Source organism: Epinephelus lanceolatus, chromosome 5 (assembly GCF_041903045.1).
Source record: "Epinephelus lanceolatus isolate andai-2023 chromosome 5, ASM4190304v1, whole genome shotgun sequence".
NCBI lineage: Eukaryota > Metazoa > Chordata > Actinopteri > Perciformes > Serranidae > Epinephelus > Epinephelus lanceolatus.
In genome coordinates this window covers 4,226,288-4,253,293 of record NC_135738.1, presented here as the reverse complement: position 1 = coordinate 4,253,293, position 27,006 = coordinate 4,226,288, and the positions used below count along the sequence as shown (strand labels likewise).

The 27,006-nt window shown below is 42.9% G+C and overlaps 1 protein-coding gene across 1 annotated transcript; it reads right to left on the bottom strand.

Annotated features, from left to right (window-relative positions):
* Nucleotides 1-1,055: 1,055 nt before the first annotated feature.
* wnt2 (wingless-type MMTV integration site family member 2) lies at nt 1,056-27,006 on the bottom strand. Its single transcript, XM_033634427.2, has 4 exons — nt 26,793-27,006; nt 16,478-16,755; nt 14,818-15,082; nt 1,056-1,261 (listed from the first exon to the last, which is right to left on the bottom strand). The coding sequence occupies exons 1-4, from the start codon at nt 26,983-26,985 to the stop codon at nt 1,056-1,058; spliced, it is 942 nt and encodes a 313-aa protein (XP_033490318.2). The 5' UTR covers nt 26,986-27,006.

The window sequence follows — 27,006 nt, the reverse complement described above, 5'->3', positions numbered from 1 at the left end:
TTCAGTTAAAAGCCTCTTTATTGTTCAGTGATTATAAATCTAAATTTGTAGACACTTCAACAAGATGTTAAAGTAGAACATCTGTGAAATCTGTGCTGTTACTGTGCACGTGAACACACTCACTGAATCACTCAGAGCTGAACACAAACCCTCAATCCAGCAAACAGTAAAGAACAAACACGACTGCCAACTCGTCGCCGTTTGGCTGAAAAAAATCAGCACCTTTGTGATTCGTATAGATTCAGAGTTTTGATGTTGTGTAACTGAGCGTCTCAGGATCGTCACTCTCAACACTTTCTGATAGAAAAGCCTCCGACATGACAGAAACATCCTGATGTTCTTTGGTGGAGAGTTCAGATTAAATCCTAAAATTAAACACATACAGGAGAAAAACATCGACCTGCAGTGATGTTTCTGTGATAAACCAGTCTCTGATAGACATGAGAGATGCCACTAAATCAAAACCATCTGAGTTTAACTTCTGCTTTGGATTAAATTGTTGGAAGAAGTCTGAACCTCTCAGAGTCCACAGAGGATCTCCTGCTGAGATCACTGACATCACTACAGTAGATTATATAAGTTAAGATATACACTCAGTGTGTTGGGGTTCAGTCCTCGGGTCGGTCGTTTACCTCCAAACCGTCTAAACTTGATCCAGCAGATTATTTCTGTTAGAAGCGTCTCGGCCTCACCAGAGTCTCTGGAACTGAAAGTGGATTAAAGATTAAAGCTGAACTTGTTTAAACTCTGATTGAACCAGTCGGCCTCTGAAAACCAGGTTTCTCTGCGGAGTATCGTATGAACTAGTTTATGCTGAGTGATATTTTCTTTTTGGTGATGAAAGCTTTTATTTTCTGGAGGCTCAGAGGAAACTTCAGCAGAGCTACAGACTGTGTGACTGACAGGTGATGTTTGGGAGGGGCAGAAACACTGAGGCCTCACAGCTTCAGTCACAGAGCCAGAGGATCCTTTTGATCGTCACTTAAAGGAAGTCCGCAGCCCGGCGCAGGAGCAGTGGGTTTTGTAACGGTCAGTAGTGTTCGGAGGCGGCGAGGTCACGTCTGGCCCTTACAGGTGTGCACGTCGACCTGCTGGTGGCAGTCTCGGCAGTGCACGGCGCAGCACCAGTGGAACTTGCACTCGCACTTGGTGGTGCGGCTGACCCGTGACGTGTCGTAGCCTCGGCCGCAGCACATCACCTCGCAGCCGTCCACGCCGCGAGACGTCCGGTTACAGACACGTCCTCCCGTCCCCATCGACCCTGCACAGACACAGAGAGGAGGACAGCTTTGCAGATTAAAATCAGAATTACCGCCTCATGGTTGTATGACTCCGCCCACCAGTCCAGCGTCTCTGACAGTCTCCATCCATGTCAGTGAAAACATGGATGCTTCACACACAGAAGATCTATACAATCAGCACAGTGTCAAGATTAGAGTCACCAATTCAGTATCTGACCAAATGTCTCCCCTTCTGTTCCTGAGATATGACGTTAAAACATGATGATGTCACAGTCAAGCTGACCTTTGACCTTTTGGATATAAAATGTCATCACTTCATCATTTTACAGAATTAGCATACTGTAAAACTTCAATTAACAGCCCGGGCTATTATCTGGGACAGGCCTTTAATTCCTTTCACACAAACCCCAACATATTACTTGTTTAATAATTAGGCCTTAACTTATATATATCAGTTATGAGTCATTCATTTGATCTAACTCCAACAGACAGCGCATCACACAGAGAGTACCCAGCACCCTACACACCGACACAACGCCACTTTAAAACAATCCTCACAACCCTTTTGATTCTTTTGATCTGAGGACCCTTAGGGACTAAAGGAAAATAAATATCTTATAGGGTAATCGAAGAATAGACACATAATTTGAGGTCGCCAACAAATCCAAAGAACTAAAAACAAAAGAGCTGCTTGGCAACCAGAGCAGGCCAGGTGTTAATCTGTCAAAATGTGTAGCTACACCAGGCTGGTAAAGGGACTGGGTGTTAAAGGCGCTGTATGTAAGAATGTGGCCAAAACAGTTACTGCACTCAAATTCAAAATACTGCCGCGAGTCGTGTCCGCCCCCCCTCCCCTACAGATTCGAGGTTGCTGGACAGCGGCACGCTGGAGACTGATTTGTTTGCCCATGGGCAGCTGCCATGGCAGGGCTGTGTCGCAGCATCCTTGATCTTTGGTTTTCCAGCGGACCGTTCGAGCAAGTCCGGCTTCTCTGCTGCTAACGCTGCTGCTGGGATACAGCTGAGGAGGAGCCGGCTGCTAATGCTATGTACCGGGACACCGCTAATGCTGCTTGCCGTGCTGCTGTAGCTCAGTCGTAACTGTAACTGATGCTGAGACTCTACTGACTGCGTGACTGGTAGACGGCGGTGGGTGGCGCAACAGGCCAAAACACAAATTCAAAACATAAACATGATTTGCGGACCGTAAAAAAGTTTTTTAAATGAGAATATTCTGGCTGTACTATTGTTGTCGGTGAGATCAGTATGTTATATGAACATTATTCCTTAGTCTCTGTGACATATTAGGAGGATTTTACGACTATTTGCTTTAGATTTCTTACATATAGCTCCTTTAAACTGAAGTTTTACAGTATTATTATTAATTATAATTAAGGATAGACCGATACATCGGCCAGCCGATATATCGGGCAGATATTTGAGTTTTTTTACTTGTATCGGCATCGACCGATACGTGCGTGGGTTCGCGGATTTATTTTTCCCTGGCACTTTTTTTCATTTGAAAGTATGTGGTTAAGTTGAACAAAGCTGTTGAATCCTACTGTGTACAGTAGTTGTTGTTTTATTTTTGCTTCAGCTTAAATATTTGTTTATTTTATAAAGACATTACTGGAAGATTTAAGAGCACTGAACTCTTTTTTTTATTTGAATGTATAATAATAATAATAATATTCTACCTGTTCTACCTCAACTTTCCATCTTGTTTTAGTATTTTTTACTGTTCAATAAATGTTTCTTATTTTAAACTTGAGACCTGTAATATTTGTTATCATTGTGTCATTTTTTTTATGTAAATTGAGGGAGCAAAAGCAGTATCGGCCCCAAATATCGGCTCAAGAAAATCGGCAGTCCATAATCGGTCATCAGCTAAGGGTGATGGAAAAAAATCGGTATCGGCATTGGCCCTAAAAAATCCATATCAGTCTATCCCTAATTATAATTAACTATACAGTGAACTGATTATCTTATCTTAACATACAGCTTTTCTAAGTCAAAGTTTTGATGCACATTTGAGCTTTTTTTCCTAAAATATTGTTTGAGATCAGATGAACTGATTTGCATCTTGAAGCTGAATCATTTCACTGCAGCAGCAGGATTTAACTTCATCTCCCGCTGAACCAATTCTGCTCCATTTATTCACTAAATGTAAAAACACATTTCGGCAGTTTCCCTCCAGAATGAGATTTATTAGTGGAAACATTCGACACCTACACTGACAATTATTCCAGACTAAAACAAGTGAGAAGCATCCTGGGAAATGACTCCGGAGTTAAGACAGACGTGCCTCTTTAACTCTGGTGTGGAATGAGGATGTGACCTGGTGCCAATCAGAATAAGTTTAGTGGTTATGAGGGAGCGCGGTATAACGCTGGCAGTACGGCGGAGAGGAGACGGAGGGGGTCAGGAGGAGGTTTGGAGGTGAGTAAGATGATGAACGCTGGACGGAGGGGAGATGAGAGATTGATGATAGGAGCCGTCAGCCTGCACTCCCACTCTTCATCAGCTGTTCATTTTACAGGAGACATCCATCGCTCACACACACACACACACACACACACACACCACTATCTCCTCACACTGATAGTGTACACACACTCTCCTGAGTCTCACCTCCAGCCGCCCACACACACACTTTAACAGTATATGTTTTCAGGTGTGTGTCTGTGCTGAGCTACAACTTCATTTATGATGAAACTAAGGAAGCCTGTGATGGTCAAACTGTAGCTGTGGTTATTTAATGTTTTCTTAACAAAACCAAACCAATGTTTTATTTGATTTTTAGATGAAAAAAGCTGAAACTGGTCGAGTCAGCAACTTTTCTTCAAACTATTAATCGTTCTTCATTTACTGCTTCTTTTAACTGCGAGAATTAACAGAAAGAAAAAAAAAGCAACATGAAGACATCAAATAATTAATGATTGAGAAAGTGATAATTGGTGGAATAAGTGATAATAACTGTCAGCTGCAGCTTTAGTACAGAAAAAGTGGACGAAGCTTCTGGGTCTGAAAAATAAAGTCGATGCCGAAGATCCTCAAAACTGTATTCTTCCTAATGGCCAGCAGGGGGCGACTCCACTGAATGTACAAAGACGATTGTATGTATTGTATTGTATTGTATGAAAGTCAGTGAGAAAATGACTCTACTTTTCACTTGATTTACGACCTCAGTAAACATTTTCCTAATTAATTTATGATCTCAATCACTCGTTCCACGTCTCTGTCAAAAGCACAGCCTGTATGAAATAATGTACGACGCCACTGTGACGACACCCAAAGGTTTGTGGACTCTTGTTTGGTATTGTGGTCATTGCCAGAGGTTGACCATATTTGGACCCTCACATTAGCTTCTAGCTTGGTTAGCATGGTGCGTTTACAGCGATGGTTAACTGTGATAATGCTAATGCTAATTTGCTCTAGCGAAAACAGGCTCAAAACCATAAAAACAAAATGCACTTAACGGACAAAACTGAACATCCGACTCTTTAGAGGGTCTTTTGGTTCAACTAAACTCAGAACAAGACTTTTGTAGGCGACCAAAACGTTAAAATTAACTTTCATGAACTGAAAACACTGAAACACCAACAGCTACGGCCACACCTTTACTCTGAATCTGGGGTTACGGCATGGTTACGTTACTTAACCAACACTGTCGCAGTGTCACTCAGTGGCCACGCCTTTAATCATGCGTCACTTTAACTCGTAATAAAACGTTAGGAGGTGAGTTATTTAAAAATTCTCCCCCTGTTCAGTTGTCATTAATGTTGAAATTAGCTACAGAGACCAAAACTGTTTTTGTACCAGGCTGTAAACATGTTTATTTCTGCTGTAAAGTTTTAACATAGAGGTCTGTGGAAACTGACTCGCTCCTGGAGCCAGCCTCTAGTGGACATTACAGGAACTGCAGTTTTAGTAACTCACACATTGGCTTCATTTTTAAGACCCGGAGGTTGCTGATTGCTGTTTGGTCGACACAGCATGATGCTCATTTTGTAAACTATGTTCCCATTTAGAGAAAAATAGACGATAACGCAGGATATGCCTGAGGCCATGGCTACAATGAGTGCGTTTACATGGACAGTTTAATTCCCTTTTCATTTTGGAATAAAAGCTCATTCCTATTAAAAGTGATCTTGTAAACACCTAATTCAGACTGGAAATGGCCAATGTGACTGAAAATTCAATCCGATGTAATGAGCTGGAATATTCCGTTTCTAATTCCGAATGAAAGAATTTCTTGCACTTGTATACACTCATTCCTCTTTAAGTTCATTCCGGTCTTTCTGCGCATGCTCGTTTCCTTGCCGTTCTGGCGCGATGACATATATAGCATGCATAGCAACGGGACAAGATAGAGCAGTCGGACTCGTTGCACTCACCGGTTTCCATTCACCACAGCACGGTCTTCTATCTCCCTTCTTTGACCTTCTACCTCCCTTCTCCTCCTCAACAGATGAAGCATTAGCAGAACAAGGTTGTTGTCATACTGCTGCTTCAAGAATATAAGCAAAACAAGCCCGAAAAAGGCACTAAGAACGGCGTCGTCAAGCATCTTGTTATCCGGAGTGAGGACTACAGTGTTTTCTTCCGGTAAATGTAAACACGTAACATCCACCCCACCCCCTATCCAATCAGAAACCTTCCCTGCCCCAAACCTTGCGCAGACCCGAATAAAGGTGATTAAACTGATCTCCCGTGTAAACCCTCATTCGGAATGAATATATCTCATGTAAACTACCTGGAGAAACTTTAATTCTGAATGATTTCATTCAGATTTATTTCATTCTGAATGAGAAGCCATCATGTTAACGTAGCCAGTCTCATTAAAAAGTCGCTACCACAGAGGTGTCCCCGCATTCTCAGTGAGGTCCAACCCTGACTCCTCCTCCTCAGCTCCACCCTTTCATCCAAAAATGGTCACTTCTGGCTCCAAGAATCCAAGATGGTGACGGTGAAAATAATAGATGATCACCACATCAGAGTTTCCCGTTATTAATCTTACCATCATGACAAAACAGTTTGTGTTTTCATGTCCAGATTTCCAGATAATTATGATTTCATCATGAGAGAAACAAACCTTGTTATGAGGAGCTCAAGATGAATTCACCCTGTGATCACAGCTCCAGTAAAACACGGCAGAACCAGCAGCTTTCAGACCGTCTCAACAAAAAGTGACTCCTCATTATAAACTTCACAGCTACCAGACATTAACGTTACCCTGGAGGTCAGAGGCCCCAAATATACATCTGTGTGATTTTTAGAGGCTCGGCCCTCTGTGACGTGTCATTGTTCTGATGAGTGATGAGATTCATCAAAACAGAGAAAACACAGAAAAGAAGCGAAACATTTAAATAACTGAACAAATGCTTCAGATTCAGAGGAGCCCAGCGAGTGCTGCAGAGAGGAAAAACTCATTTCTGCTCTTGAATTATTAAACTGTGTTGTGACAACAAACAAAATATATTGTTGACATTTGTTTAAGAGTGTCGAGGATAACACCAACATTTATCAACAGACAGAATCTGAATTATAATCTGCAATAAATCCACACAGCTCATCAGATGATTATCTGACACCCTTTACCCACAAACAACATAAACATAACATGAACATATGTTTTTGATTAATTGTTGTGCAAATTAAGTTGTGTGAGAACATTAATTATTCAGTTGTGAACACTAATGAGTTTTTTATTTTCTCAGTGACACCCCCGGGCTTTACAGCGTCTAATTATCAGCTGCAGCAAGTTTTCTTGCGTATCTTGATAATAAGTTTGACCCACTAGTATTTGTTTCTTTAGTTATTTATTTATTTTGTGCCTCTTCACACAAATGTCTAACAAACAATGAAGATCAAAATGTCAAAGGTCAGCTTGACTGTGACATCATCATGTTTTAACGTCATATCTCAGGAACAGAAGGGGAGACATTTGGTCAGATACTGAATTGGTGACTCTAATCTTGAAACTGATTGTATAGATCTTCTGTGTGTGAAGCATCCATGTTTTCACTGACATGGATGGAGACTGTCAGAGACACTGGACTGGTGGGCGGAGTCATACAACCACAGGGTGGACTGGTGGGCGGAGTCATACAACCATGAGGCGGTAATTCTAGTCTTCATTTAAGATCATTTTTTTGCCTTTGAGAAGCAGAGGATGACACACAGCAAAGGGCCACGGGTTGGAATTGAACGTGGTACTGGACGCCCCCCGACTAGTATTTCTGGTGCCGACTTGCGAGGGTAGCAACGTTTAATTAACTAGTCCACTAATCGCACACATCCCTAATTTCCACTTTTAATTTATAGATGAAACACTGACTGAGTTGACTGATGATAAAAATAACTGAGGCGCTACATAACAAAAACATGTCTGACTGACTCTGCAGTCTTCTCTGGTTTTGTGTTTTCTGTTGTGTGACGACTGCAGCTGCAGTTCAGGTGTGACGGACTGTTAATGTGAGGAGTGTTACTGAAGGAGAACGTGTGTGTGTGTGTGTGTGTGTGTGTGTGTGTTCAGCTGACTTCTCCTGTATAAATAAAGGTTTAGAAAAAATGATGCGCTGGCTTCAAGTACCATCTCGAACATTGTTCTGGAATTTGCTCGTGTTTACATTCTGCTTCGCTCTGTGTGTGTGTGTGTGTGTGTGTGTGTGTGTGCGCACCGTCCGTGCACCATTCCCCTCGCCAGGTAATATGTCTGGGCACGACCCGAAGCCCCGCCCGCCCATCATGCGCCGGTATGCTGCCCTGCGAGGGATGACATCATGGCCGGAGTCTTCCTCGCAGCCTTCGCTCTGCCTGCGTCTGCTTATTGAATTAAGATGAGGGGGCGCCGAGAGATGAGTTTAGCACCTGAGCCTCGCCGGGGCCGAGGGAAATTGATTTCACACTTTAAAGAGGCACAGAGGGGCCGTCTCACTATCTCTGTGGGCTCCGAGCCTGTGTGTGTGTGTGTGTGTGTGTGTGTGTGTCCATCTGTCTGTGAGAATGGATTCAGTCTGTGTGTTCTTCAGAATGATTGAGGGTGAGTTTGCATGTCTTTGAGAGGTTTTTCAGTGTGTGTGTGTGACGGGAGAAAGAACAAGACGTGAATAACTCAAAGTGTGTGTGAAGATCGATTGCGCTTCATGTGTGTGTGTGTGTGTGTGTGTGTGTCTAAAAAGAGAGAAGGTGATTCAGTGTACAGTACGTGTCATGACTGAGAGTGAGTTTACATGCCTGTGTGTGTGTGTGTGTGTGTGTGTGTCAGAGGAGTCAGTCTTAAGAGAGGGAGCCAGTTAAGTTCTCATGAGAGGCCCAGGGCCGACACCGTGTGTGTGTGTGTGTTACCTCACTCTGCTTACATGTACACAGCACATGAAGCTTTCATGTATGCTGTGAAGCCTCTCCTTGTTCCCTAGTGGGGCCCTGAGACCTCCTCAGGTCCATCAGGAGGATCTAAAGGATCCACGGAGGCCACACTCAGACTGTCAGCAGTGAGGATGCAGCTGATGACTGCAGACTATTTTTTCAACTACTGATTAATTGTTTGGTCTTTATATTGTCCAACAATACACTGCGTTTCCACTGCATGGTACGACACGTCTCTGTTCAAGTTAACTTGCTCTTTAGCGAAAGTTGTGGATAGTACGGCTGCTTTTTTGTTATCACCTGGGTCCAAGCTCTCTGAGCTGATACAAGAAGCTGGAGTTCAAACACTGCAGACCAACAAAACATCCTGCACAATCCCGCCATTTTTTAATAGCTAAGCTACCATTAATAGTGACTGCAATTTTTAATTTACTCGACCCAGATTTAAAAATAGAATTCCCGCCTCATGGTCGTACGCCTCTGCAAACCCATCAAGTTACAGTTACAGTTTACATGGATGCTTCACACACATCAATTCAGTATCTGACCAAATGTCTCCCCTTCTGTTCCTGAGATATGACGTTTAGTAATGGACAGGAAAGTGTTTTATGCAGTAACAGTATAATGTTACAGTGAAGCTGACCTTTGACCTTTTGGATATGAAATGTCATTGCTTCGTCATTTTATCCTGTTAGACATTTGTGTCAAGCTTTGCCATAATTTGTGTACGAATTCTTGAGTTATGGCCAAAAACATATTTTGTGAGGTCACACTGACCTTTGACCTTTGACTTACCATAGTCTAATCATTGTTGAATCCAAGTAGACGTTTTTGCCAAAATTGAGAAAACTCCCTCAAGATGTTGGGCTCATGAGAATGAGATGGTCGCAAAGTCACAGTGCCCTTCAGATTCTAATCAGCTCGTCACTGAGTCAAAGTGGACGTTTGTGCTAAATATGAAGAAATTTGAGAGGAAGAACGACGAATGCGACGTACTTACGTTTGTGCATACGAACAACAAGCCGAAAACAACGCCTCAGGCCACGGCTATCACCGGCGCTGAGGCACAAAAATGGCAGCCTGTTAAACCACCCCAAACACTACGCTGGACGACTGACAAAGAGCTGACATTCATCTGTTTGGTTGACGATGAAAGGATTCAGCGAGTGTCGCGGTGAAGATGATGGCAGTTTCACATGGTGTCACTATGGCGATCAGCTGAGAATCCCGCCAACACTGAGGGGGTGCTATCGTCAGAGAAAAATGAAATAGAAAAAAGGACCTGGTACCAAGAGCGAGTTGAGTTGAGCTGAACTATGCAGTGGAAATGAGACAACAGAGAAGTGGCGGCACATTTGGTGCTGACAGTGACAGCAAAGATGAAAGAAACGTGGCGATATCTGTGGTCGTGGCTCTAAAGCAGTGGTCCTACAACGCGGAGGTTCAAGGATGGAGGCTGTCACGTTCTTGGGATCAAAGACAGCCTGGGATAAAATTCTGACAGTGTCAGGAATTTGGGATGACCACCTCACTGTGTGACTACCGTTACCACCTACGTCTACTAACCAACCAATAGAAATGCAGCATGAAACGTCCCACACAAACAGACGGATAGCAGCTCGCCATGGAGGCAAAACACGCGAAAATAAATGTGTGTGATTCCAGCAAAGAGGAAAACCTTGTGAAGCCTTGTCTGTATGACGTGTCCTCCAGCTCTGACCATGATCGCGTAAAGAAGGATGAAGCATGGAAGAAAATAGAGGCGGAGCTACAGCTGCCAGGTGAGACACCTAGCAGCTAGCAAACACACACACACACACACTGCAGTATATAGTGCCCACAAAACTTCAGGTCATTTAATAATGTGAGCCTCTATGTTGTGCTTCACAGGTGGAGAAGAATAGCTATGGGAAGATATCGCATCGTCAGCGTAGCCTGTGATTCAGTAGGCGCTGTCATCGTACAGTCTGCAGACATCAAACTTAATGTTGTATCATGGTTATTAGATCCATGTGTAGCTGCACTAAAATTATAAGACTGATAAAATCTCAGTCTGTCGGCTTTAAGCAAATGGAGCGGCTTGGGGTGTCATCACACACCTCCCATGTACCTGCCATGTCCCCAGTTTGATTCCAGCCTGTTGCTGTGTGTTGAACTCTCAACATGTTTCCTGTCTCTTCCTAAACTGTCACTACCCAAACACAAAGAGACACCCTGAGCCCGCTCCAGCAGACAGAGCGACGCAGTAAAAAGCTCCCAAAGGTCAAGAATTAACTTCTGAGCTCAAAGACTAGAAAGCGCTCTCGTAGCTTTTATCTCCAGACAAGAAACAGTCTCGCTCTCTAAATTAAAACCATGCTTCTGAAATATATCTGAGCAGGTTGGACAGCAGGTTAAAGTTAAGACTCCTTTTAAGGTCGTAAAACTCTCTTAGCACCTAGAAAGCACCATGACGGTGCCCGATAACTTACACTGCACGCAGAATACATGACACCGTCCCATGACAGACAGATCCCAGCTTTGATTCGCTGCAACATCCGACGTTTCCTGTGTCCAAACATTTTGTCAAAGTGTTCAACCATCACCAAACTTCAACCTGCACTTCCTGTTGCATCTCCTAGCAGACTCTGACAGGAAGAAATAACAACCAACACATTTTTGGATGAGGCCCAAATTTAAGTGTCCAGCTGAGAGGACTTTAGAGAGGCGTCCCACTTCGACACAAAACACACTGTAAACTATTGTATTCTCTTGTGTTGTGTGTTCCAACCTGCCCCCGAAATATTCTTTATCTGGCCAATCGTGCCCTCAGGCGTGTGTGTGTGTGTGTGTGTGTGTGTGTGTGTGTGTTTCCAGTGGTGGTGATTTATAGTGATCTGTGGTGCTCTAAGGTTTCAGCCCACAGAAGTGTGTAATGGGTCTTAAACTGGCCGACACCCGATCGCCACGGATCATCTGCTGCCTGACAGGCATCCACCTCCTCTGGAACACACACACACACACACTCTTCTCTTTCTCTCACTCAGTTTTCATACACAAACATTTTCCTTCTCACACTCACTGTCCCGTTCACACACACATAAACAGATTTCACTCACTCAGATACACATTTCTGTAACAGCTTATCTGTCCTGACACCAGCATCTGATATCTGACGTTCTCCTGGCGCGATGAAATCTCAGGTTGAGTTTTCCCTGTGTTTTTAATATAACTCACAGTTAAAGTCACCGTCTGAAGTTTGTATTTCTGATATTTATTTCTCAGCAGGAGCTTGCATCCCTCCAGCTGTAATGATTCTGTCACTGCTGATGAGACACTATGAGATAAGCGTGAAGGGCAGGCCGACACTTCAACATCTACTTTCTCCTGTCAGGAGTTTATTCACTTTAATACAGGAAGTTCAACTTCAGACAGAACCAGTCGCTTATAATCCAACTGCTGGAATTTGGACAGACACAAACACAGCTCAACAAAAAGAAAAGAGGAATCACTTTGTTACAGGAGCTTCCTAAACTCTGCAGAACACAGAGAGCCCAGACTGAAGCCACCAGCTCTGTAATTACACTGGAAAATAGATTTGTTGTTTAGAGAAATCTGCTGAGCTGTATCCCCGTTCACACACAGGAGACATGACGGGAGGTCGCTCACTGTGAACTGAACCTCAAGAAACATGCTGAGCAACCGTAACTCCTTAAAGACTTTAGGAAGATGACAACCTTATGATAACATCCTCTGATTAGAGCTGTGCCACATCCTCTCGTTTATGATAATACCGGTATAATTTTTGATATGACATGAAAAATTCACATACTCGCAATATTTTGACTTGTTGACAGACTGACATCATACTGTTACCCACGGCAACAACAAGCATGGCTGAAAGTTAAGTTATTAACGACTCCACGGTGGTTCCAAAAAGAGGAGCAGCTTCAGTAGTGTGGAATAAACTGTGGCGTCCTGAATGTTTTACTTCTTAGACTCTTTTAGTGACTTACCGCTCAGAGGGAACTCATTCAGCGTCTCCTCTGGCAGCAGCACAGCGTCTCTCCCTCTCCTCTCTCGCCGTGCGCACACGGGGGTCAGTGTGGTCAAGTGATTTTGTCATAAACCTTTGGTAATGTAAACCTACGTGTGAGTGTGTGATAATTGTGGTATCATAACAGCCTGTCACAGGTTACAGCCTGATGATTAAAGGAGAAATGGCAGAGCATAAAGGTCCAGGTGGAAAAAGCAATCATTTAGGATTATACTAAAAGAAGGAAATCAGCTGTTGATTTATTTTTATAGATCCCAGGGGACACTTTTTAAATGTGTAATTAGTGGCAGGTTTTATTTAGATGAACTATTTATATTGTAACAGAATCTGAATCTCACTCTGAGTTACTGCTGTTGTTCACAAACTAACGCCGAACGCCGTGCATCAAAATATACGCCCTAATTATTTTCAATGTACAACTCCACACTGGTGGCAGCTGGACGCGTCTTGGTGCTCTTGGATGTGCTGCCCTGTGGCACTTAACACCACTGTCCTATTTCCTGCCCTTGGAATAAAATACATTTTTCCCCCACTCACTCTTCGCTTGTACAGACCAGTTCTCACAGCAGCTCTTCTCTCTGCTCCTGTGGCAGCTCCACTCCTCTCCTCACCATGGACGTATAAAGAGAACTCTGTAGCTGGTGCTGTTTCTCGTGTGTGACAAAGAATGGATGAGGAGAGACTCGTCGACTCAGTGGAGAAATATCCCGAGCTAAACGACCCACATTCCCGTCATTATAAAGACAACGGCCAAAATAATTTTGCCTGGCGAGTCACAACTCTTGTGTTCAGCTCTTCAGGTGATAAATCAAGTTTAATCAGAGGCTGTCCACACATGATTTCAAGATAATGCAAAGGTGGAGGAAGTGCAGATCTTTCAGTAAAAGTAGTGGTGCAGGTGTGTTTCTAGCTTCAGGGTGACAGCGGCATTCATGTAATATTGTAAACAAGCTAACGGTGCTAACACAGATCGTTAAGGTGCAACAACATGTTTTGCAGACACCAGATATCAAACAAAAACCAACCAAGTGTCTGTGAGCGGGAAATTCACCACTTCCAAGCACAAGAGAGACGATAATGTTCTCTTGGAGCCTTATGGTGGAAACTTTCTCCTCCTCTGTGCCGCTGCAGCTTGTTCATAACTGTCTGTACCAAAGAGTTGCATGAAGGTCAAGAGCGCTCACTCTGCAGCAAAATCTGGGGACCAAAATGTCATAAGAAGTACACTGCACAGCACGCTGACAAGCAAACAAAACAAAGCAAAACTAAACCACTGCTTGACTTGAGGCGATCTCAGTCGTCTGAGGGGTCTCTGACTGACAATTCAAATCTCCACCCTGTTGGTATCAATAAAATCTTATCAGTTTCCATCCCTGTGGAAAATGATAAAAACATAATGAAACTAGAAAAGCACTTGGAGAGCGCAGACCTCCGCCAAGCAGCTTGGATTTCCCACCATTTTATTATTTTATCCACTTCGCTTCAACCGATCACCACCAAAATTGTATCATCTGTTCCTTGTCCCATTATCAACCTTTCCGGAAAATTTAATCAAAATCCGTTCAGAACTTTTTGAGTTATTTTGCAGACAAACAGACAAACAAACAGACAAACAGACCAACGCCAGCAAAAACATAACCTCCTTGGCGGAGGTAACCAGTTCTGTTACCAAAAGAAAGAGCTGACGCCAACAATCACTGAACCTGCTGAAGGATTGTTTTTGTAATTCAGCCAAATATTTGTGATGAAGCATTTAGTAACCCTCATGACAAATCTGTTCACACCCCTCCTCTCCCTTGAAGGCATGTTCACACCATCCAGCCATGGTGAAGCTGCTCTGTTGAGCTTTGGTGCGTTAACTATTTAAGTTTGGTTCATTTGGCAAAGTCAGAACTCAGGTGGACCCAAATAAACCAAACAGTTTGAAATGTCAGACCTTCACCAAGAGAACAAAATCTGCGTACATGTCTGCGTCTTGGTACCTAAACCATTTCAGAAGTATTTAAATGTTAAATAACTATTTCTATTTATCACCTGATTCTAATCCTTTGACCTGGAGTGTATCTAAGGTTAAAGTGAAAGAGTTACAGTCTTAATCTGATTCATTCAGTCCACACAGCGACTGTTTAATCAGATCCTGTGGTTCTGTGAAGGTCGGAGAGTGTCTACCTGACTCGTGGTCCCGTATGCAGTAGTCCGGTGAGTCTTCAAAGTACACCAGGTCGTTCTTGCTGGGTCGTTTGAAGTGTGTGTGTGCTGCGGTGAACCCGGTGCCGTACTGGTTGACGACCACCTGGACAGCGCCGTTATACCTCTTGCGAAGGTGGTCGCCAGTGCGTCTGAAGTCGGACATGGCCAGCCAGCAGGTCCGGATGCTGCACGACCCGCTGACGCCGTGACATTTACACTCCAGAGTCATGAAACGCTTCACCGCCTGAAGGGGAGGAAGAGGAGAGAGCAGAAAAGATTCTGTGTAATGTGTAAGTAAAAGTGTAATGTAAAATAGAAACCTGGACTGACTGTACAATGCAAATAATCCAAACTATGATTTTTACCCTCATTTAAACACTATGTTTAATATAGCAGCTTAGTTTTTGTTCAATGATCAGTTTCCAAGATTGATACCAACACTCTTAAACTTAAATCTGTCTTTATTTGAATATTTTATTCCCAATCATTTCAGTGTTTCTCCCAGACATCATGTTGAGGTGTAAATCTGTCATTTCCCACACTGGTTCAGAGGATAAATTATGTGAAGAAAAAATATTTCATAAATTTCTCACTTTGTAACAACAAGGAATTTGCAAAAATGTGTTGTTTAGGAGTGACAACTGCACATTTATTTTTTTATTTGTGCTTTTAAAATCAGTATTTGGGGTTCTCACACAGCAGCAACAGACTTTGAATGCCGGATTTCTCTTTTTTCCTTCCCAAAATGCAGACTGGAAGATTAATTTGAGCACTACATCTGAAGGTCAAATGCAGGCAAGACTCCATTTTGAATAAAAAACAACCAGCTGATGTTTTAAGTATTTTTCTACTCTTGAGGCTGTTCTATGTTTTGGCCAAAATCTATCAGAGTTGTTAAACTGATAAAAAGTTTGTGTGAACATGTCTAGATTTGTACAGTTATCATTCTAATAAAGCTCAGGATTTTAACTCTTTTTGTCCAACAGTGGCTGATGAACTGCAAACTTTAAAGGAGCAGTCAGTGATTCTAATCTGATACACTTTTTGTCACACGCAGCAGATACCTCCTCACGCTCCGCTGGCTGTCTGTTCTGTGTGCGCTGAAAAAAAAGGGATGATTTTACACACCCTGGCCTGTAAGTGTGAAACAAACAAAGAGGCTCAGGCCGAGTCGAACTATTCCATGAAATCAGCAACCCACTACACCTTTCCCTATCCACTTCCACTACGTTTTCATGTTCACGCGGAGGGTCCACTACATTCCCACACCACAGACTCCAACAGCGAGTCTGCACCGATGCTGACTAACTGACCATGTGCAACACATAAAAAGAACAAAAATGGGAGTGGTTTTACTCTTCTCCATGGTAACCAAATATAGCGACAGCTCCTTTTTCTACTGCAGAGAGGGAAGTGCGTCCCTAAGGCTGTCACTGTATTTACACCCTTGCTAGTTGTTTGGGTGTTGAGATCAAATATCTTTCTCCAAATTCACTGACTCCTCCTTTAACAGCAGCTTTCACCATTTTAAAACCAAAGTGTTGTTTCAGAATTAAAAACCATCTCTGAAACGTATCTGATCAGCGGACTCCTTTATGTGACACACAGGTGTTAAGAACAATGATTGGTGCCTCCTCACCTTCCTGCCGGCTCTGTTGTTGTGTAAGTTCATGAGCGCCCGGGCGTCCCTCTCCTTCCTCTCCTTGGCATCCACAAAGCCCTGGCTGAAGCGCATGGCGTGCTCCACGTGGTCGCTGCAGCCGCCCCAGTTAAAAGAGCCCTTGGCGTCCCTTGACGAGCCTTTCTTTGTGGGATCGCAGGAGCAGGAGTCCAGGTCGCCTTGGCTGCAGGCTCGAGCCAACGTGTAAACCACGCCGGCCGAGGAGATGGCGTACATGAAGGCCACCTCGCGACTGCCTGAAGAGGAGAGGACGAAATGTTACAAACAAGGAGGCAAACGTCTGTAATGAAAGGCACGTCTGTTCACAGAGGAATGGGATTTACTTCAAACTCTTAATGAGTAGATTAATAATAACTTAATATAAGCATAAACATAAAAACAGCAACAATCAGCATCAAGCTTTGAAATCCTGAAAAAGTCACATCTTAGCAATCTAAAAAAAACCCCACCTTTTTTTCATTTTAAAGACAGTTTGTCATTGTGTGTGTGTGTGTGTGTGTGTGTGTAAATGGTGTTCATAGTGCAGTGTGCTCTGAGTGGTCACTATTTTTTTCTTCCCTGTGTGTTGTCATGTATCAGTCTATGTCATCTCTTTAAATCCAGAGGTTTCTGTGGGTCTCTGAACGCAGCACAGGCAGAACTCTTCATGACTACATTTGTAGAGCAGTTTGTGGAGTTTTGAGTTGCGGGACGGATAACTGATCAGTCGATCAGATCAGAGCTGATCAGATTGATGGATGAGAGGAGCAGCTGCTTGTGAGTGAAAGCAAACTTTTAGACTTGGCAGAATGAAGTTTCACTTTCACTACGCCTGACGCTCTGCTGCTCCGTCTGTGCCTAGAAAATACTCTGCACCTTGAGAGTGTGGAGCAATGAATAACCGAACAGCATGTATATATTTCCACAGCGCCTTTATTGAACAATCCAGCTCCAAAGATAGAAAATCAAACCGTGGTGGTAGATGTTTTAATCGTGGCGAGCCGCTCCAAATAAATGAATGTGTGGGAAACCCTGGACGCAGTAGAACATCCTGGTATTTTTGGCATACTGTCTTGGGACATACGAAATTCTTTTCTGGCATACTAAATAGTATCTTCTCCAAGAATCCGCACTTTAACGTGGTGGAAGGGTTTGTGTGTCCCCGTGATCCTGGGAGCTGTGTTGTCCGGGGCCAACAGCCCCTGGTAGGGTCTGCCAAGGCAAAGTGGTCTCAGGGAAGGGGCCAGATTAAGAGTGATTCAAGGAGACCTTGATGACTTGACACATCAGACTTCGAGTACCTTGCCCGTTGTGGGGATACCGGGCCCCCCTCCCCGAGAGCCAGACCTGGGGGCAAAGCTCACCAGGGAGCGTCTGATGGCCGGGCCTTGGGCAATGGGACCTGGTCAGGCTCAGCCTGAATAATTCACATGGAGCCGCAGCCCTGTCGGCCCACCACCCGCAGAGATAGGAAACAGGGTTAGGTGCAATTTATGCCCGACGGTAGGCAGGGGCGGGGCCTTGGGTATGTCGATCCCTGGCCAATGCAGACTGATGAGATCGCGGATACAAGTAGCCGAAATGAGTTTCCTCTGTAGCATGTCTGGGCTCAGCCTTAGAGATAGGGTGAGGAGCTCGGAGTAGAGCCGCTGCTCCTTCGTCTCGAAAGGGGTCAGCTGAGGTGGTTCAACATCTGATCAGGATCCTCCTGGGCGCCTCCTGTTAGAGGTGTTTGGGGCACGTCCCACAGGTAGGAGGCCTGGGGTCAGACCCAGAACACACTGGAGGGGTTATATATCTCATCTGGCCTGGGAACGCCTCGGGGTCCCCTAGGAGGAGCTGGAAAGTGTTGCTGGGGAGAGGGACGTCTGGGGTGCTTTGCTTGGCCTGCTGCCCCTGCGACCCGGCCCCAGATAAGCAGATGAAAGGATGCAATGTATAGTATGGTAGTATGGGTATTGACATGCACAGTATAGTTAGGCATAGCAATGCTTTGAGCTAGATGATGTCAGCACACTCACAGTGACAACACTAAAATGTTGACACCAAGCAGGTATACTTTTTACCATGTTTACAATCTTAGTTCAATGTGCTTGATATCTTAATATTTTCTAATTGACCCACTAAACGCAAAGTACAGCTGTAGCTGAGGGGATGTCATGAGTTCTGCAGGTATTTGGTCAGAGAGTAAAGTATTGGATAAATTCCACGGAGCCATGCAACCAGTGTGGATAAAAACTGCAGAGCTACTCACTGAGATCATCTCTGTCCAAATACCATAAGTTCAGCACAGTTACTGTTCCATTTCTCTACATCACTGAACTCCTCTGCTGTGAGCTGCAGAAGTTTTATCTCTTATAGATCTTAGATCTTGCGTTTCCCAATTCAGGCAACATTAAGCCACGACAAACAGAGAGATCCTTCAAATGTTTGGCCACCGCTGCTACCTGTATGACCCGTGTTGTTGTTGTTGCCTGCTGGAAGCTTTTATTTCATGTGAGGCATGAAATAAAAAAACGCTTCATCTCCCTCCAAGATGAACAAACAGCAAACGTTTACCAGCAGTGCCCTGACAGAGACCTCTTATCTCCCTCCACATGTCGCTGATGAGAGATCTGAGAGACATCAAAGGCCGAGGCAGAGAAAGTCTGCGTCGCTAACCTCTGCTACAAAATTATGACACGTTAGAAGGCACACAACGACAGCAAGCGGATATTTGACGTGTTCAGAGCTGCAAATAATCATCATTTGTGTTCATTAGCTATAAACTGAGTTTTTAAAATTCATACATTGTTTTATCTGTAAAATCTCTGAAGAAGATGAGAGACGTGTCAGATGAATCAGTCATTAAATCTCTCTACACTCAGAATCTAGATAAGGGAAGAAAACAGCTGCGAAATATACTCAAATTAAGTCTGTTGTGGGCTATTATTGCCCAGGGTTTTGTCTGTCAGACTACAAACAGGCTGTCCTCAAAAGTAGGGTCCGCCACATTGAGTGCCTTCCCAAACCATCAAGTGAGGACTGGAGGTGAGGTATTAACCCTCTGACAATGAGCCTGCACCGATGCTGACTTTCTGACGATGTGCAACGCTGTATTGTGTTCGCTTCCTACAGATAAAGTTCTGCGACTACCCTCACAAACATAACCTGCTCAAACTAAGACATACATTTATAGGTCTGTTGTCATTTCAATTTATCAAGTTATTTATTTCGTTTAATAATAAAAATGTAATAGTAAAAATTACGGTTAACAGCAACAGCACATACAGATTAAATGTAAGTGCTACAAATACATGTGAAGAACATAAAATGGATTAAGCTTTATTTTTCTCTGTGGTTTCAAAAAGTTGTGACAGTTTTCTTTCTGCCACAGAGAGGGAAGTTTTTTCACTCAGCTGTGAAGGTGACTACAAAAGGAGTTCGGTTTTGGAAAGGCCCCTCTCATTGAGGACACACAGTGACCTGAGAGAAACACCTGCAGACTGTTTCAGGGCCAGAAAAACAACTTGTTTACAATTAAACTTCAGTCAAAGACGAGGTAAAAGGCAGCACTGATTTTAGTAAAGACACAAAAACTACATTATCTGCCATCAATTACAATTACTGTGATTTTTAGAAGATTTATCAACTGCCGTATTTCTGATTCTCTTTTGTTAGACTATCATTATGGAGAGAACAATAATTTTATCATCATGAATCATTTTCTAGATCGGTATATACTTTAATAAATGCAACAAATAATGTCCTTATAGTTTCAGGTTTTAGTTCATTTTTTAATTCAAGAGTTAGTGATGTCATCGCATCCTTGAAAAACAGCAAAAAAAAAAAAAAAAACTCAAACAGATTAAGTTCAGTTTTTTTTGGACGGACCAAATGTACAGAGCTGTAAAGTTGTCCACCATGGTACCAGTTAGCTGCTAGCTAACCGTAGCTAACTTGTTTGTCCATTGTTTGGTCTGTGACGTAATAGGTCAACAGGAAAAAGGTCCAATACTAACAAGCTGAAAGGGGGCATATCTCCACCTGTCGTAGAGGAGTCGCACATACTTGGGTCAATAAATGGATTCCCCTCCTGTGCTTGTATACTGGGACAAGGACAGTAGGCCAGTTAAATGTCCTCGTCCAGCTGTAACTGTAGCTCCACTTCACTGTGTGTGTAAACACAGTGGGTCTCATTCATGAAAAGTGAGTAAATCTGAGTAGATTTGCACATAAAAGCCTATGCTACTAAAAACCTACTCCGGATTCAGGAACGCCGCGGGAAACTCAGATTTGATCGTAAACACGTGTGTATGATCATGAATGCCAATCCATCGTAAAGTGACAGCGCGCTCCTGGTAATCAGCAATTAGCATAAATCCCCGCCCATGAATAGCCAATGACCACCATATAAGGAGGTGTAGGTGCATCCTGTCGACCTGTCAGTCATGGCGCAAAGAAAGAAAGAGAGAGAAAGAAAAAAGAATTTTTCCAAAGCGGAGATCGAAATAATTTTGGGTGAAGTGGACTTAAGAAAAAAACATTTTATTTTCTTCAGTTAGTGGTGTGACAGGGACAGGCCAAGCGAAGGCCTGGAGGAAAGTAACAGATGCTGTTAATGTTGTCTCCATGGTACAAAGAACCATGTCAGAGGTGAAGCGTAAATGGTTTGATATGAAACTGGAGGCAAAGAAACACATAAGCACACACACAAAAATGCAGCGGTCACCAAACAAACAGAAGATTCATTTGTGGGGTTTCGAATTAAGTGGGAACGGGAAACCAGAGATGTTTTGTGCATAATGGATAAACTCTAAATCAGTGATGGCTGTTGGAATATAGAGCTATTTAACATTTATTTTAACAAATGATATGAATAACATATAGCCTACAGCAGTCTGTATGCATCGTCCTCAAATTATTTGAATCTTAATAGCCTAAAGCTCTGTTTTATACAACGTAAATTAAACAGTTTTCGAATCAGATTTATTCATTCAAATGATCAAAAAGCCAAAAAAACAAACAAACAAAAAAAAGTGTTGTCTCAAATAATTGGCGCGTGCTCCTTCGTGGCTCCACCACCTGCTGCCCCTGCTTAACCCAGGCACCGAGGCCGAAGAGGCTGTGATCCGGCTGTCCCTACGGATATTTTTATTATCATCATTCAACATGTAGAAAGAAGGTGTAATCTGTTGAGTCAGTTTGCATAGATAATTCACAATCATGAACCTAATCTGGATCTTAAACTTGCTAATTGCCAACTAATTTAACTAAATGTGTTATATTTTTAATATTTTGTCGTTTAGATTACGTGTTTCAAAGGCATCTGTGTATTGTGTACATAACAGAGCGCAATATGAATTAAAATTGTAATTTTCAATAGTGACAAGCAATATTTATGTGCTTTACTAAATTTACAGAAGCACTACGAGTGGTCGGGAGCAGGAGTAGATTTTGTTAGTAGCTACGAAAAGATCGGAGCTACTAAAATATTGATGAATGCAGACATGCACGTAAATTTCCGTCTGCAAACAGTTTACACTGGGAGAAAGTGGTCTAGATGTGCGGGAGAATGTGTGACGAATAATGTTTGTGAGTCTTTTTTGTGTGAGTCTGTGAGATGAATAGAACCAAACTGCCAAAGCGAGTCTCATAACCGTGGCTTTAAAAACGACATGACCATGAGTTTTTTTTAACTATGTGTTATATTTGTCATAGGCTTTAGGTTATGTAATTATTAATGATAGGTCTATCGTAAATGCTATTTCTTCTGTACACTGCTGGACCTGGGAAACAAATTGCGTTCCCCTGTGTTTTTAACATGTCTGAATGACAATAATCTGAACCTTAGACCTTGAATTATACTCGAAATTTGTGACATAGTCATACGTGGAACAAGCCGTGACGCATTGAGCATAAAAAATACCAAAGCTATAGATATATATATAAAAAAGAGCTGCACAGATGAAACAACATGGAGGGAAATTAACTGGTCCTCAACCTGTTGCTGTTGCGGTGTTCTTTCCAACGAATCCAGCATGAGACTGGAGGCGTGTGTTCAGGGACTTTTTCTGTATCACCACTGTGTGCAGCTTTTTATGAAAAAATAAGAATTATTCTGTTTTGTGTGCCGAGGACTGCTTTTGCTTTTCGCTGTGTTATCAAAAGATGAAAGTTTAAAATTCTGGCATCATGACAACCTCAAAAGAAAAACATGTTTCTCTAAGTATGGCATCAAAAGAATGAAGTTTAGTTATTGGTCTCTAAACTCAGGTGTTGTATCTGCACTAGTGTTTAAAAACTACTGCACACATACATACAGTGATCTGTGTGTGTGTGTGTGTGTGTGTGTGTGTGTGTGCGCGTCCCAGTCCAGCAGCTAAGTTGAGCGTGTCTAACGAGGTTAATGAGGAGAACGCTGAGAGAACACGACACCAGAGAGAAAAAACTCCTGTGTAATTGTTTGAAATTAGCCCACTGACATTGACAATAAGGAGCTTCTGACGGGGCCCTCGACGTGCCGAGATAATGCTGTGTGACACGGCCGGGGCCCGGCTGGGAGGTCCAAATACCACACGGCTGATTAGAGGCCCCCGACATGAAACGGACTAAGTCGAAGGATCCGCCTGGCGGGGTTAAATCTCAGGGCATGGGAGAGGAACATCAGGCCACCGGTTCCTGATGATCCTCCGCTGGCAATAAAAAAAGATTAGGACTTGTTCTAACACGTCCTTGCAGGAGATGCTGGCCGCTTCTCGCTGCTGAGACGCAGTGACATGTCTAATTTGACAGGATGCTTCTGTCCAGAGCTCACATCTGTCACAGGCGGCGGCGGCGGGCTGCTTAATACTCGTTAATCATTTCAATCCCTGATGCTGCTGACTCGTTACTGCCTGTCACACTATTCATAACATTTATTTTCTACAACACCCCCACCCCCACCCCCCCAAAAAAATATGTGACTGTGTCTTCTCCTGACTCAGTAAATCAAGTCTCTTCTTTTCCAAATGATGAGAGAGGATAAACAGAGCTAACGAGGCGGCAGATCTTCAGAGAGGTGGGATTACTTCTATTTGGAAAGAGTCAAAATTTGTACCATTTGTCATGTGAACGAGCTGAGCGGGGAGAAATTAACTAACTGAGACAGTAGCTGTAGTGGATCTAACATAAACATCGTGATAATAAATGTGAATCAAACTGATACAAATATAAACTTTTAAAAATTAGTTACTGATACCTCTGATACTGAAATAATGACTTCTATAAACCTGCAACTGATTCAGGGTCCTACAGCTAATAATATGAACCAACATGAAGTTTGCCCAAACATTAGCTGCAACATAAAACCGAACTTTCTGGTGACATTAATGCAAGAGGCATTTAAGATTTTACAATACAAAGTCAGGAAAAAATAAAATCCTACTTCCCATGTCTAAGCATTTTCATACTCATCAAGGCTCGTTTTTTAATGAATTCAATGCCATTCAGGATTGCAATGGTATACCAATTTTAAGATACTGTGAAATTAAAATTGACGGTGATCATACAGTGTACATTTGTTTATCTGAAATACTGACAATTCTGTAATACCGTGATACTGTGAAACCGTGATATTTTCTGAGATGGTTATCGTTAGCAGCTGGAGGTGGCTTTGTGTGATTGTTTGAATGAAGTGAAGAAGAGAATGAAGCTTTTTGCTGTTTTTGCATTGCGACATGCCTCGTGTTTCTGCGCTCTAGACGCCTGCCGTTTTTGCCGGAGCGCTCTGAACTCCTCAAGTTGAAAAACTTCAACTCAGAGTGGAAAACGTCTCATGCCATCTCTTTTTTCATCATCTTTTTTCCCATTGTCCAATCAGATGATTTGAGAGGCGGGCCTTCTGTGGTGGTCACGACAACAAGTTTACAGTTGGTAAACAATGGAGGAGAAACTGGTGGTAGTGGTTGCTGGATACCCAGAGCTATACGGCCTGACGATAGACAGCAGCAACATCCATCATGGAGGAGAAGCTCCTGGACCAACTGGTGGTACTCCCCATGACGCTTTTTTTTCCTCCAAGTGAGGATTAGAATATATGACCTTCACATAACCCCGTCGAAATTAATATATATTTTTAAACACTTGAAGATCCACTCATTACTAAAAGTGTCTGTCATCCGAGAGAGACAATAAAAACTAATGGAGTGGTCAAAGTTGTCACAGTGAAATTTAAGGTGTGCTGATGGATTCACGTCATCAACTCATGCATTGAGTAACACTACATGTAAACGTTTTTCGGGTTGGCAAAGCATCCTTTCATTTTATAGTTCTAGTTACCTGATGTATGAACAGAGGTTACATAAAACCAGAGTGACTGTCCTCTACTGACCAATCAGACTGCAGGGTTCACAGCTCCACCTTTTAGTACCAGATCTGTGTGCTAGGTACCCCAACAGAGGGGGGGCCAAACATGGGGACACTAAGGAACGCTTCTGTTGGTACCATCCACAACTTTTCACTGTGAAACAGAAAAATACATACTGAACTGAACTGAACTGAACCGTTCTGCTCGGTGGAAACAGGGCTTAAGTTTCTTACTTAACAACTAAACAGTAAACTGAAACATTTGAGGTGAGACATTAGAAACACAGTAACAGAATCTTGATTTATATTTGATCAGTGCTGCCTAGCTCGACAGTTTGACCACAACTCATGAGCCATGGTTGACAGCTTTATCTCATGCACCGCTGTGTGAATATAGTGACAGTTTCAGTAAATATGACAAGTTATTTTTTTATAAAAGTTACCATGTGCAGCTTTAATCAATTCAAATCCCTTCAGCACTAAATCTGCACACTACTCATTACTAAACTACACTAACAAAGTACTGAGCAGCATGTTCACCTCTCAAACACAGACGCACAGAGAAACCAGTCGGCTGCACCGACGTGATAAATGTACAATTGTAAAGTGAGACGAGGTGTGGAATGTGATCCAACCTCTGTGGAAAAGAAAAAAAACCTATCTGCGAGGGAACTATCAGTTTCCCAGAAAGCCTCGGAGTCGCAGTAAATCAACACTCTGAATACCAACCAATTGTTTAGATGTGTCACCATTAAGTTAAAGCGACATGTTGGGCACTGTAAACAGATCAGTGTGCCCTAAGAGGCGTGATCGTGCAGGGATTCAGTTCCAGAAGGTGCCGGCAGCAAACAACGACCTGGAAACACAAGCCAGCAGATACTGTTGCACACAGACCAGTCACTGAGTTTCTATTCTTAGTCAGGCAGAGGTAAAGGCTCCTGACAGGTCGTCATATCATGAGTTAGGACTTTCTGTACCTCATCACTGCATCTTATATTATTTACTGCAATCAAATATGATACAGCTAAAATTCTACTAATATACACTGATACGCTGAGGACATTCACTAAAGCATGTAAAATCATAATTTAAGAAGTTCTGCTCATGACACTGAGTCAAATGACTGTCAGTGTTTCTTACAACAAAACCCTGCACATTTCACATCTGATCAAATTTTAATTATTGTTCATCTAGAGATTAAGCTGTGAGCATGAGCAGGGTTTCCACACTGTCATAAACATCAAATTCAAGGACTTTCCAGGCCAAAGTTCCCCAAATTCCAGGACCCAACACAGCATAGTTTGAGGCACCAATCAGGGTTAATTAATGTTCTAATACAGTGAATTTTAATCATGAAAACTAGAGTGCTTTATAGAAACTCACAGACAGCAGATAAACTGAGTCAATTTACTACCGTTAAGCAAAAATTAATACATAAAAATAACTTTAATTTCTGTTTTTGCACAAAATATATAAATCCAAGCACTTTCAATTTGCCTTATCTGTTTATGTCTATTAAAAGGACATTGTTTCCCCCCCCTTGAATTCACATTCTTTCAAGGATTTTAAGGACCCATGGGAATCCTGAAGACAATTTTCTGCCAATATGACCAAAGAGAGACAATAAGTGATAACAGCCTTAACTTTCCTCTGATTCATGGAGACGAAGTCAGGCAGGTGTAAGATATGATGAAGTACCTAAACTATAACGGCTTATAGGGAAAATCAGCCCTTAAAGATGTGATTCCTTATTTCCTTATCCCTCAAAACCACAAACCTATTAAAAGGTATTTCTTTTGCTTTTCCTACTAAAGCTCAGTGACTTGCTCAAGGACACGTCAGCAGGCAGCTTGCTGGACAAACAGGTTTAATTTCAGGTCCTCTAGATTACAGAATTTTTTTAAACTGACTGTTTTTGGCTAAAGTAAGACATGTGTCCCCTCCTGGTTCTAACATTGACTCCACTCACTGCGTAGCAGCAGGCGTCCGAACAGGTTGTGGTCTCTGGCCGTGGTGTTGCAGTTCCAGCGGTGGTTGCGGAACTGGTGCTGGCACTCTGAGATCCAGTCCTTCATCCCAGCCCCGATGGCCTGCATCACTTTGGGGTGCTGGCGGCACAGCTGGCGCTGTTTGTTCACCAGACCAGGGATGTTGTCGCACATCACCTGGGAGCCCAGGGAGCC